General features: G+C 43.5%; 1 protein-coding gene across 2 annotated transcripts in view; it reads left to right on the top strand.

Annotated features, from left to right (window-relative positions):
- Window positions 1–13,541, top strand: part of kansl1l (KAT8 regulatory NSL complex subunit 1-like) — a 104,877-nt gene that overhangs the window by 56,016 nt on the left and 35,320 nt on the right. For both annotated transcript variants that reach the window (XM_067988148.1, XM_067988149.1), the window contains exon 7: window positions 87–252. In XM_067988148.1, coding sequence (XP_067844249.1) covers window positions 87–252 — 166 coding nt within the window. The remainder of the gene's footprint in view (window positions 1–86; window positions 253–13,541) is intronic.

Below are 13,541 nucleotides of genomic sequence, written 5' to 3'. Positions count from 1 at the left end.
TCCGCTATGGCTCCAGTTGTCAACAATACATACATGATACCGACATTTACCAAAAGCTTGTTTTAATATAGTAATTACATTTACAGGTTCGACAGGCTACAGCTGTGCAGTGTAAATGTTGCTGGCCAGTATCCTGTAAAATGTGTGGTTCAAACAACACAACTGAAGCAATAGACCCAAGGACAATGCCACTGGAAGAACAAGTAGCTATGCTGGACCCTTCCTTCCACCCAGTATTGTCACTCCATTGTGGTACGGCTGGTTCTATAACTATTAATTTTCTATTACTAAAGTTTCTTATCAAAGTAATGCATTTTTTCACTTTTGTTTTCTTAGATAACTAGTTGGAATATTTACAGATGATCTTTAATGTTATATTGTGTTATATTTCTTCATTTTCCCATTTTCTCCCATTCTCTGGTTCGGGCAGGGTACTACAAATGCTGGCAGTCCTGTGGTGCTTCACCCAACTGGCCATGTGTGAACTTAGACAGTGCATGTTGACAGGCTAGTTGACTGTGAAGGCTGTCACAGCTGAATCTGACCCTCTTCTCGCCTGTTATCTACATGTGTACTTTCCAGCAGGAATGAGTCACTGTATAGGAATCAGGAGCAGAAACCCTGGCTGTCTTCCCCCTAACCCTCTACATCTCTAACTGGGATCATCTTTTGCCGTGTAGATCTCCCCCTGTGGAAGGGTAGAATAGCCAAGGTTTCTGCACCTGATTTCTATACAGTCACTCCAGCTATCCTGGCTGAGATCAGCATAGAACTGAAGCTGGGACCTTGTGGCTGTTAATTGTATCCATGTGATTTATATCAATTAGTGTTAATTGTATCCATGTGATTTATATCAATTAGTGTTAATTGCATTCAAGTGGTGGGTATCAATTGGGGACCCTCTTGTATCCATTTATAGGAGGCAGCTTTTCTAGGGGGTGCTCGGTGTGCAATGGAGATCTCTGAGAATAAAGGCTTGAAAACAATTGAAGACTAGGCTGTAGTATTCTATCCTTCACCACATGGCTATCCAGTTTATTACAGTGATCTGTATGCCTTAGTGCTACAGAGCAGATACTTTTAGCCGCTAGGCTGTCAGAGCAGTAAGTTATATTTCTTAAGGCCATTTTCAATCATTATGAATTTCTTCAGCCAGAACTAAACCCAAGCATTAAAGTTATCCTACACTTTAAATTATCTGTTCTTTTTGTTTGCTCAAACCAATCTTCTGTAATTATTTAGGCAACTGATTTGCCACTACGATTGTTGTGAGTAAATTGTGTATTCAAGAACTCATTGGGTTTTATTATTGTGTAATTGAGCGGGGAGGAAGAAGGTCTTTGTTTCAAACTGAGCCTAGTGTTCTATAATTCTTAGGGCACAAGCTTCCTAACAATTCAAATGGTTTAAATAAGTGAGCATAGAGTGCTGTAACCAGAGCAAAGAGAAACTGCAAATGAGTAATCACAGTAACCACAGAGAGCAAAGTAAACGCGACAAAAAGAATCACTTCACAGCCGGGTTTCTTTAATAATTCAGCATGATCATTGTAAAACTTAGCCCTATAAATTAATAATTTTTTGAATAGGGTTATAATAGTCTGTATTCAATTGAGATGAAAACTTTCCGGACTTGTGAGTGTTTGGTTTTAGTGCTTGAAATGCTTCACCCCTGTTCAAATGATCAAAAGTGACACTCTTTGAGTACAGCTTACTTCTGTTAATTTGAAATTTTATGCTCAAACTTTTTTGATTTATCACAGTAGTTTGAATTAAGCAATTTTAGTAAATCAGCAAACCAAAAAACACTTCACAATTGCTTTGATGTATGGATTTTTTTTAATGCATGTGATCAAAACTTGAGCAGTATACAAAGTCATTTCACAAAATGTTCATCGATTGGTGTGCTTCCTGCTGATAGCAGATTCTTCCATAAAATTGTCAATTCTGCTTGGTGCAGAGAAAAGTTCCATCAGGACATCTGGCACAGCTGTCGGCCTCTTCTTCAGCAATTGCACACAATTGGATAATGTGGCTATGGTGAGGGCTGGTTCTTCCAGCTCCATCTGCTCTCTGGACCCACTCGGTTGGGCCTCTTCCTCACTCTTTGGAAGCAGCATTCTCCCACACAGCATCAATAATTCCTGTGTCGGGTCAGGTTGTGGGTATTTGCGCTAGATATTTTCTTAGGTTTAGTATTATCGATTACTCCCATAAGCAGAACTCAAGTATCTTATGATTGGGAGTGTACCTTTTTCAGACCAATATCTAGGTAAATAATAACAAAACCCAGAACTCTTACTCTCTACACTAGCTATTGGAATGTCCCCGCCACAAACTCTGTTCCCTAACCACCAACTCCGTCCCTCTCCATGGCCACTGTCTGAGGCTGAACCAGACCGTTCGCAACCTTGGCGTCCTATCTGACCCCGAGATGAGCTTCAAACCATATATCCGTTCCATCATCAAGACCGCCTACTTCCTACTTTCACCTCCGTAACATCGCCCGTCTCCGCCCCGCCTCAGTTCATCTGCTGCTGAAACCCTCATCCATGCCTTTATTACAACAAAGAACTCTTACTCTCTACACTAGCTATTGGAATATCTTATGTGACTCTCTCCCTTTGAAAGGCAAACTGGACTCGTCAGATAAAAACAGGCTTTGAACCAACATGTAGTATTATTTAAACAGGTTTCCTTGCTGCAACTTCAATCCGGCCTAGGCTCCTTGCTGGACTGACACAAAACCTAAACACAGAATACTTGGACTGTTGGCTGAAAGACTGATTGTAGCCTAACTAACAGATGAAGCCCAATATAATCCTGCATTTGTTGACCTGTCGGCACTGAGCTGTCTGTCAGAGGATCCTATAGAATCATAGAATGATACAGCACAGAATGAGGCCATTCGGCCCATCTTGCCTGTGCCGGCTCTTTGAAAGAGCTATCCAATTAGTCCCCCTTGCCTGCTCTTTTCCCAAAGCCTTCAAGTATATATGTAATTCCCTTTCGAAAGTTACTATTGAATCTGCTTCCATCACCCTTTTAACATAGTAAAATGTCCCAAGGCGCTTCACAGGAGCGGTTATTAAACAAAATTTGACACCAAGCCACATAAGGAGATAGTAGGACAGATGACCAAAGGCTTGGTCAAAGAGGTAGGTTTTAAGGTGCATCTTAAAGGAGGAGAGAGAGGCAGAGTGGTTTAAGGAGGAAATTCCAGAGCTTAGGGCTTAGACAGCTGAAGGTACGGCCACCAATGGTGGAGCGATTAAAATCAGGGATGCACAAGAGTCAAGAATTGGAGGAGCGCAGAGATCTCAGAGGGTTGTAGGGCTGGAGGAGGTTGCAGAGATAGGGACGGGCGAGGAAAACAAGGATGATCATTTTAAAATCGAGGTGTTGCCAGACCGGGAGCCAATGTGGGTCAGCGAGCACAGGGGTGATGGGCAAACGGGACTTGGTGCGAGTTAGGATATGGGCAGAAGAGTTTTGGATGAGCTCAAGTTTATGGAGGGTAGAAGATGGGAGGACGGCCAGGAGAGCATTGAAATAGTCGAATCTAGAGGTAATAAAGGCATGGATGAGGGTTTCAGCAGCAGATGAACTGAGGCGGGGCGGAGACGGGCGATGTTACGGAGGTGAAAGTAGGTGGTCTTGATGATGGAACGAATATATGGTTTGAAGCTCATCTCGGGGTCAGATAGGACGCCAAGGTTGCGAACGGTCTGGTTCAGCCTCAGACAGTGGCCATGGAGAGGGACGGAGTTGGTGGTTAGGGAACAGCGTTTGTGGCGGGGACTGAAGACAATGGCTTCGGTCGTTTCAATATTTAGTTAGAGGAAATTTTTGCTCATCTACTGGATGCCGGACGTACAGCGTGACAAATCAGAGACAGGGGAAGGGTCAATGGAGGTAGTTTTGAGATAGAGTTGGGTGTTGTCAGCATACATGCGGAACCTGATGTGTTTTCGGTTGACGTTGCTGAGGGGCAGCATGTAGATGAGAAATAGGAGGGGGCCAAGGATCGATCCTTTGGGGACTCCAGAGGTAATGGTGTGGGAGCGGGAAGAGAAGCCATTGCAGGAGATTCTCTAGCTATGACTGGATCGATAAGAATGGAACCAGGCGAGGGCAGTCCCACCCAGCTGGACGACGGAGGAGAGACGTTGGAGAAGGATGGTGTGATCAACCATGTCAAAGGCTGCAGACAGGTTGAGAAGGATGAGGAGAGATAGTTCACATCGTCACATTCACATAGGATGTCATTTGTGACTTTGATAAGGGCTGTTTCAGTACTGTGGCAGGGGCGGAAACCAGATTGGAGGGATTCAAACATGGAGTTGCGGGAAAGATCGGAAGGGATTTTGGAGGCGACATCACGTTTAAGGACTTTGGGGAGGAAAGGAAGGTTGGAGATGGGGGCAGTAATTTGCAGAGGGGGTCAAGGGTGGATTTTTTGAGGAGAGGGGTGATGATGGCAGATTTGAAGTGGAGGGGGCAGTACATTTCAGATCATAACAACTCGCTGCATAAAATAATTTCTCCTCATCTTCCCTCTGGTTCTTTTGCCAATTACCTTAAATCTGTGTCCTCTGGATACCGACCCTTCTGCCACTGGAAACAGTTTCTCCTTATTTACTCGATCAAAACCCTTCATGATTATGAACACTTCTGTTAAATCTCCTCTTAATCTTCTCTGCTCTCGACAACAATCCCAGCTTCTCTAGTCTTTCCACATAACTTTTTAAAAATCCCTTTCTCAAAGGTCTCTCACACAACTGTCAGTCAAACCCACTACCCCAGGGTGGGCCTGATTCGTAGATCTATGCCAAGGTAGCTAGGGACAACAACTGTAGACATGCTTCCATGCAGAACTATGATCCAACCTCTTTGAATTATATTGATATGAAAGGAAATGGACAAGTGCATCACTCATAATGGGAAAGTGGGAACTGTACCATTGGGACGGCCTTCATCTGATCTCTGCTGGGGCGGTAGAGAAGGCTTTAAACTAAATAATGGGGGCGAGGGATCAAGTAAGGGAAGATGTGATAAAGCAAGAAGACAAGGCAAGAGAGCAAGGTAGCAATAAGGGAAATGATAATCAGAGAGTGACAGGAAGGGACAAAGCATGCAAACTTAAGAGTACGCCAGCAGATAAGGCTAGAGGTTGCAAAAATAGTAAAAAGACAGCACTAAAGACTTTGTATCTGAATGTACGCAGCATTCATAGCAAAATGGATGAATTGACAGCTCAAATAGAAATAAATATGTACGACCTGATAGCCATTACAGAGACATGACTGCAAGATGACAAAGGTTGAAACCTGAATATTCAAGGGTACTTGACATTTCGGCAGGACAGGAAGCTAGGATAAGGTGGAGGGGTAGCTCTGTTGCTTAAAGATGACATGAGTATAATAGAGAGAAATGACCTTAGTTCTAAAGACCAAGATGTAGAATCAGTTTGGGTAGAGATAATAGTAAAGGCAAGAAGTCACTTTTGTGAGTAGTTTATAGGCCCCCTAACAGTAACCACACTGTAGGACAGGGTATACAGGAAGAAATAATGGGGGCTTGTGTGAAAGCAACAGCAATAATAATGGTGGTGGACAATTAAACAAATAATGGGAGGAGGAGGCTCTGTAAACATCCCCATCCTCAATGATGGCAGAGTCCAGCACGTGAGTGCAAAAGACAAGGCTGAAGCATTTGCAACCATCTTCAGCCAGAAGTGCTGAGTGGATGATCCATCTCGGCCTCCTCCCGATATCCCCACCATCACAGAAGCCAGTCTTCAGCCATTTCGATTCGCTCCATGTGATATTAAGAAACGGTTGAGTGCACTGGATACAGAAAAGGCTATGGGCCCCGACAACATACCGGCTGCAGTGCTGAAGACTTATGCTCCAGAACTAGCTGCGCCTCTAGCCAAACTGTTCCAGTACAGCTACAACACTGGCATCTACCTGACAATGTGGAAAATTGCTGGATGGTGTCGAGCTTCTTGAGTGTTGTTGGAGCTGCACTCATCCAGGCAAGTGGAGAGTATTCCATCACACTCCTGACTTGTGCCTTGTATATGGTGGAAAGGCTTTGGGGAGTCAGGAGGTGAGTCACTCGCCACAGAATACCCAGCCTCTGACCTGCTCTTGTAGCCATAGAATTTGTGTGATGGTCCACTTAAGTTTCTGGTCAATGGTGACCCCCAGGATGTTGATGGTGGGGGATTCGGCGATGGTAATGCCGTTGAATGTCAAGTGGAGGTGGTTAGACTCTCTCTTGTTGAAGATGGTCATTGCCTGGCACTTATCTGGCGCGATGTTACTTGCCACTTATCAGCCCAAGCCTGGATGTTGTCCAGGTCTTGCTGCTTGCGGGCTCGGATTCCTTCATTATCTGAGGTGTTGCGAATGGAACTGAACACTGTGCAATCATCAGCGAACATCCCCGTTTTTGACCTTATGACGGAGGAAAGGTCATTGATCAAGCAGCTGAAGATGGTTGGGCCTAGGGCACTGCCCTGAGGAACTCCTGCAGCAATGTCCTGGGGCTGAGATGATTGGCCTCCAACAATCACTACCATCTTCCTTTGTGCTAGTTATGACTCCAGCCACTGGAGAGTTTTCCCCCTGATTCCCATTGACTTCAGTTTTACCAGGGCTCCTTGGTGCCACACTCGGTCAAATGCTGCCTTGATGTCAAGGGGAGTTCCTCTCACCTAACCTCTGAAATTCAGCTCTTTTGTCCATGTTTGGACCAAGGCTGTAATGAGGTCTGGAGCTGAGTGGTCCTGGCGGAACCCAAACTGAGCATCAGTGATCAGGTTATTGGTGAGTAAGTGCCACTTGAAAGCACTGTCGACGACACCTTCCATCACTTTGCGGATGATTGAGAGTAGACTGATGGGGCGGTAATTGGCCGGATTGGATTTGTCCCGCTTGATTGGCACCCCATCCACCACCCTAAACATTCACTCCCTTCACCACCGGCGCACCGTGGCTGCAGTGTGTACCATCCACAGGATGCACTGCAGCAACTCGCCAAGGCTTCTTTGACAGCACCTCCCAAACCCGCGACCTCTACCACCTAGAAGGACAAGGGCAGCAGGCACAAGGGAACAACACCACCTGCACCTTCCCTTCCAAGTCTCACACCATCCCAACTTGGAAATATATCACCGTTCCTTCATTGCCGCTGGGTGAAAATCCTGGAACTCCCTACCTAACAGCACTGTGGGAGAACCTTCACCATACGGACTGCAGCGGTTCAAGAAGGCGGCTCACCATCACCTTCTCAAGGGCAATTAAGGAAGGGCAATAAATGCTGGCCTTGCCAGCGACGCCCACATCCCATGAACGAATAATAAAAGAAAAATCATGGGTGATTTTAATCTACATATAGATTGGACGAATCTGATTGGCAAAGGTACCCTGGAAGATGAGTTCATAGAGTGCTTTCGGGACAGTTTCTTAGAGCAGCACGTTCTAGAGCCAACCAGAGAGCAGGCTATTCTAGATCTGGTAATGTGTAATGAGACAGGATTAATTAATGACTTCATTGTAAAGGAGCCTCTAGGTCGCAGTGATCACAATATGATTGAATTTCGCATTCAGTTTGAGGGAGAGAAGAGTAAGTCTAAGATTAGTGTTTTAAACTTAAATAAGGACAATTATGAGGGCATGAAGACAGAGCCGGCTAAAGTGAACTGGGAAATTAGGTTAAGGGATCGGTCAGTGGAGATGTAGTGGCAGATATTTAATGAGATATTTCATAACACTCAGCAAAGATACATTCCAATAAGAAAGAAAGACTCCAGGGGAAGGACATACCATCCGTGGATAACTAAGGAAGTCAAAGATAGTATCAAATTGAAAGAAAAAGCATACAATTCCGTGAAGATTAGTGGCAGGTCAGAAGATTGGACAGAATATAAAAAACAGCAAAGAATGACTAAAAGAATAATAAGGAGGGAGAAATTAGAGTACGAGAGAAAGCTAGCTAGAAATATAAAAACAGATAGTAAGAGTTTCTACAGGGATTTAAAAAGGAAAAGAGTAAGTAAAGTGAGTGTTGGCCCTCTAGAGAGTGAGTTTGGGGAATTAATAATGGAGAATAAGGAAATGGCGGATGAATTGAACAGATATTTTGCATCCGTCTTAACTGTAGAGGATACAAATAACATGCCAGAAATAATTGTGAATCAAGAGGTGAAAGGGAGGGAGGAACTTAAAACATTTACAATTATCAGGGAAAGGGTTCTGAAAAAAATATTGGAACTAAAAGCCGACTAGTCCCCAGATCCTGACAGACTTCATCCTAGGATCTTAAAAGAAGTGGCTGCAGAGATAGTAGATGCATTGGTATTAATTTTCCAAAATTCCCTCGATTCTGGAAGGGTCCCATCAGATTGGAAAATAGCGAATGTAACTCCTCTGTTCAAGAAAGGAGGGAGACAGAAAGCAGGAAACTACAGGCCAGTAAGCTTAACATCTGTCATAGGGAAAATGCTAGAATCTATTATTAAGCAGGTTATAGTAGGACACTTCGAACATCTCAATGCAATCAGGCAGCGTCAACACGGCTTTGTGAAAGGGAAATCGTGTTTGACTAATTTATTAGAGTTCTTTGAGGAAGTAACAAGCAACGTGGATAAAGGGGATCCTGTGGATGTGGTGTACTTGGATTTCCAGAAGGCATTTGACAAGGTGCAGCAAGCAATTATGAAAGCAAATGGTATGTTGGCCTTTATTAAAAGAGGATTTGAGTACAGGAATAAAGATAATTAGTGCAATTATATAGGGCCTTAGTGAGACCGCACTTGGAGTATTGTGTACAATTTTGATCTCCTTACCTAAGAAAGGATATACTTGCCATAGAGGGAGTGCAACGAAGGTTCACCAGACTGATTCCTGGGATGGCGGGATTGTCGTATGAGGAGAGATTGAGTAGACTAGGCCTGTATTCTCTAGAGTTTAGAAGAATGAGAGGTGATCTCTTTGAAACATACAAAATTCTTACAGGGCTCGACAGGGTAGATACAGGGAGGATGTTTCCCCTGGCTGGGGAATCTAGAACCAGGGGTCAGTGTCTCAGAATAAAGGGGTCGGCCATTTAGGACTGAGACGAGGAGAAATTTCTTCACTGAGGGTGGTGAATCTTTGGAATTCTCTACCCAGAGGGCTGTGGAGGCTCAGTCATTGAGTACATTCAAAACAGAGATCGATAGATTTCTAGATATTAAAGGCATCAAGGGATATGGGGATAGTGCAGGAAAATGATGTTGAGGTAGAAGATCAGCCATGATCTTGTTGAATGGTGGGGCAGGCTCGAGGGGATGGATGGCCTACTCCTGCTCCCATTTCTTATGTTCTCATGTAACATATTAGCATGGATAAAGGATTGGTTAGCTAACAGGAAGCAGAGAGTAGGCATAAATGGGTCATTTTCAGGTTGGTAAGATGTAACGAGTGGAGTGCCACAGGGATCAGTGCTTGGGCCTCAACTATTTACAATCTATATTAATGATTTGGATGAAGGGACCGAATGTATGGTTGCTTAATTTGCTGATGACACAAAGGTAGGTAAGAAGTAAGTTGTGAAGAGGACATAAGGAATCTGCAAAGGCATATAGATAGGTTAAGTGAGTGGGCAAAAATTTGGCAGATGGAGTATAATGTGGGAAAGTGTGAACTTGTCCACTTTGGCAGGAGGAATAGAAAAGCAGTATCTTATTTAAATGGAGAGAGATTGCAGATCTCTGAGGTACAGAGGGATCTGGGTGTCCTAGTACATAAATCCCAAAAAGTTAGTATGCAGGTACAGCAAGGGATTGGGAAGGCAAATGGAATGTTGTCATTTATTGCAAGGGGAATGGAATATAAAAGCAGAGATGTTTTGCTACAGTTGTACAGGGCATTGGTGAGACCACATCTAGAATACTGTGTGCAGTTTTGGTCTCCTTATTTAAGAAAGGACATAATTGCTTTCGAGGCGGTTCAGAGAAGGTTCACTCGTCTGATTCCTGGGATGAGGGGGTTATCTTATGTGGAAAGGTTGGACAAGTTGGGCCTGTATACATTGGAGTTTAGAAGAATGAGAGTGATCTTATTGAAACGTATAAGATCCTGAGGGGACTAGAAGGGGTAGATGCTGAGAGGATGTTTCCCCTGCTGGGAGAGACTAAAACTAGGGGCCACAGTTTAAAAATAAGGGGTCTCCCATTTAAGACGGAGATGAGGAGAAATGTTTTCTCTCAGAGGGTTGTGAGTCTGTGGAACTCCCTTTCCCAGAGAGCGGTGGAGGCAGGGTCACTGAATATTTTTAAGGCTGAGTTGGATAGATTCCTGATTAACAAGGGAGTCAAAGGTTATAGTAGGTAGACGGGAAAGTAGGGTTGAGGTCACAATCAGATCAGCCATGATCGTATCAAATGGCAGAGCAGGCTCGAGGGGCCGAATGGCCTACTCCTCTTATTTTGTATGTTCGTGTTAGAGTAACAGCCATCCATCAATATTGAATGGATAGCCAATCTTTGGGAATGGCCAGGATGTCTGATTGAATGTGATGGCTCTAATCAAATAAACAATTTACACTTTTGACAATCCATTGTGCTTGCCTTAGACACATGCACATTGTGGAGCGATGCAGCCAGCCTGTCGGGACTCTGAGTTGATTGCTTTTCTGTTAGATAGTGTCTGAGAGTTTGGGTGTTATCAAAATCCAAAATTAAATACAGTCGGTCAGCAATCTGGATATTGGGACCTCTTAACAACCCTTGGCAATAGATTCAGAACTGGTGTGTGCTGGCAGTTGCAACGTAGAACTTATATTCAGAGACTTGCTACTTACGGGTCAACCATTAGTGTGGGATCTTCAACTTATTCCTTTGCTTCTTCTGCTGGTGAGACAGATTTAGTGCCAAAAGCAATTGGCAATGATTCTGCTTTCAGCTCCTTAAATGACGAATGGACTATGTGTATTGATGAATGGACTATGTGGATTGCCCGGACTTCAAGGGTTAAGTTACGAGGAGAGATTACACAAATTGGGGTTGTATTCTCTAGAGTTTCGAAGGTTATGGGGTGATCTGATCGAAGTTTATAAGATATTAAGGGGAACGGATAGGGTGGATAGAGAGAAACTATTTCCGCTGGTTGGGGATTCTAGGAGTAGGGGGCACAGTCTAAAAATTAGAGCCAGACCTTTCAGGAGTGGGATTAGAAAACATTTCTACACACAAAGGGTGGTAGAAGTTTGGAACTCTCTTCCGCAAACGGCAGTTGATACTAGCTCAACTGATAAATTTAAATGTGAAATAAATAGCTTTTTGGCAACCAAAGGTATTAAGGGATATGGGCCAAAGGCAGGTATATGGAGCTAGATCACAGATCAGCCATGATCTTATCAAATGGCGGAGCGGGCACGAGGGGCTGAATGGCCTCCTCCTGTTCCTATGTTCCTTGCAGATCACCCATTGTAAATGGCACGCCAGCATCATTTGTTGCAATCACTTTCTGCACCAAACATTTCTTACAGTGCTGTTTCATAGCATAAATCATCGAGTTACATCGAGTCTACAGCACAGAAACAGGCCATTCGGCCCAACTGGCCCATGCCAGCGTTTATGCTCCGTAGGAGCCTCCTCCCTCCCTACTTCATCTAACCCAATCAGCATACCCTTCTATTCCTTTCTCCCCATGTACTTATCTACCTTCCCCTTAAATGCATCTATGCTAGTCGCTTCAGCCACTCCTTGTGGTAGCAAGTTCCATATTCTGACCGCTCTCTCGGTAAGAAGTTTCTGCTGAATTCTCTATTGGATTCATTAGTGACTATTTTATATTTATGACCTCTAGTTTTGGACTCTCCACAAGTGAAAATATTTTCTCTACGTCTACCCTATAAAACCCTTTCATTATCTTCAAGATCTCTAACAGGTCACCTCTCAGCCTTCTCTTTTCTAGAGAAAAGAACCCCAGCCTGTTCAGCCTTTCCTGATAAGTTTATCCTCTCAGTTCTGGTATCATCCTTGTGAATCTTTTTTGCACCTTCTCCAATGGCTCTACATCTTTTTTTATATAATATAGAGACCAGAACTATGCGCAATACTCCAAGTGTGGTCTAACCAAGGTTCCATACAAGTTTCACATAACTTCCCTGCTTTTCAATTCTATCCCTCTAGAAATTAACCCCAATGCTTGATTTGCCTTTTTTATGGCCTTATTAACCTACGTTGCTACTTTTAGTGATTTGTGTGTCTGTACCCAGAGGTCTCTTTGTTCCTCTACCCCATTTAGACTTTTATTATCCAAGCAATACGTGGTCTCCTTATTCTTCCTACTAAAATGTACCACCTCACACTTATCTATATTGAAATTCATTTGCCAATTACACGCCCATTCTGCAAGTTTATTAATGTCATTTTGCACTTTGATGCATTCTTCCTTCGTATTAACTAAACCCCCAATTTGGTGTCGTCCGCAAATTTTGAAATTGTACTTCTGATTCCCGAGTCAAAATCTTTAATGTAAATTGTGAACAACAGTGGTCCCAGCACCGATCCTTGTGGAACACCACTTCTCACCTTTTGCCAGTCTGAGTAGGTATTCTTAACCCCTACTCTCTTTTCTGTTTTGTAGCCAGCTTGCTATCCATTCTGCTACTTTTCCCCTGACTCCACATGCTCTGACCTTAGCATTGAGTCTACAATGTCGTACCTTATCGAAGGCCTTTTAAAAATTTAAATATATTGCATCTACTACATTACCCTTGTCTACTCTTTCTGTTACTTCTTCAAAGAGTTTAGTAAGGTTGGTCAAGCATGACCTTCCCTTCTGAAATCCATGCTGAATATTCTTTACTACATTTTCAGTTTCTAGATGTTTTTCTATTACATCTTTGAGTAAAGATTGCATTATCTTTCCCACCACCGATGTTATGCTAACTAGTCTATAATTCCCTGGACTTGTTCTATCTCCCTTTTTATATATAGGAATAACATTAGCTGCCCGCCAGTCGTCTGGCACTATTCCCTTTTCTAATGAATTTTGATATCTATGTAATAGCGCCCCTGTTATCTCTTTCCTCACTTCTTTTAAGATTCGTGGATGTAATCCATCTAGACCATAGAATCATAGAAAGGTTACAGTACGGAGGAAGGCCATTCAGACCATCGAGTCTGCGCTGGCTCTATGCAAGAGCAATCCAGCTAGTCCCACTCCCTGTCCTATCCCCATAGCCCTGCAATTTTTTTTACTTTCAAGTACTTATCCAGTTCCCTTTTGAAGGCCATGATTGAATCTGCCTCCTCAGGCAGTGCATTCCAGCTCCTAACCACTCGCTGTGTAAAAAAGTTTTTCCTCATGTCAACTTTGGTTCTTTTGACAATCACCTTAAATCTATGTCCTCTGGTCCTTGACCCTTCCACCAATGGGAACAGTTTCTCTCTATCTACTCTGTCTAGATACTTCATGATTTTGAATATCTCTATCACATCTCCTCTCAACCGTCTCTGTTCCAAGGAAAACAACCCCAGCT

This window comes from Heptranchias perlo, chromosome 7 (genome assembly GCF_035084215.1).
Source record: "Heptranchias perlo isolate sHepPer1 chromosome 7, sHepPer1.hap1, whole genome shotgun sequence".
In the NCBI taxonomy this organism is placed as follows: domain Eukaryota; kingdom Metazoa; phylum Chordata; class Chondrichthyes; order Hexanchiformes; family Hexanchidae; genus Heptranchias; species Heptranchias perlo.
Note: the sequence above shows the minus strand (reverse complement) of the source record. Positions and strands in the feature narration are given on the sequence as shown.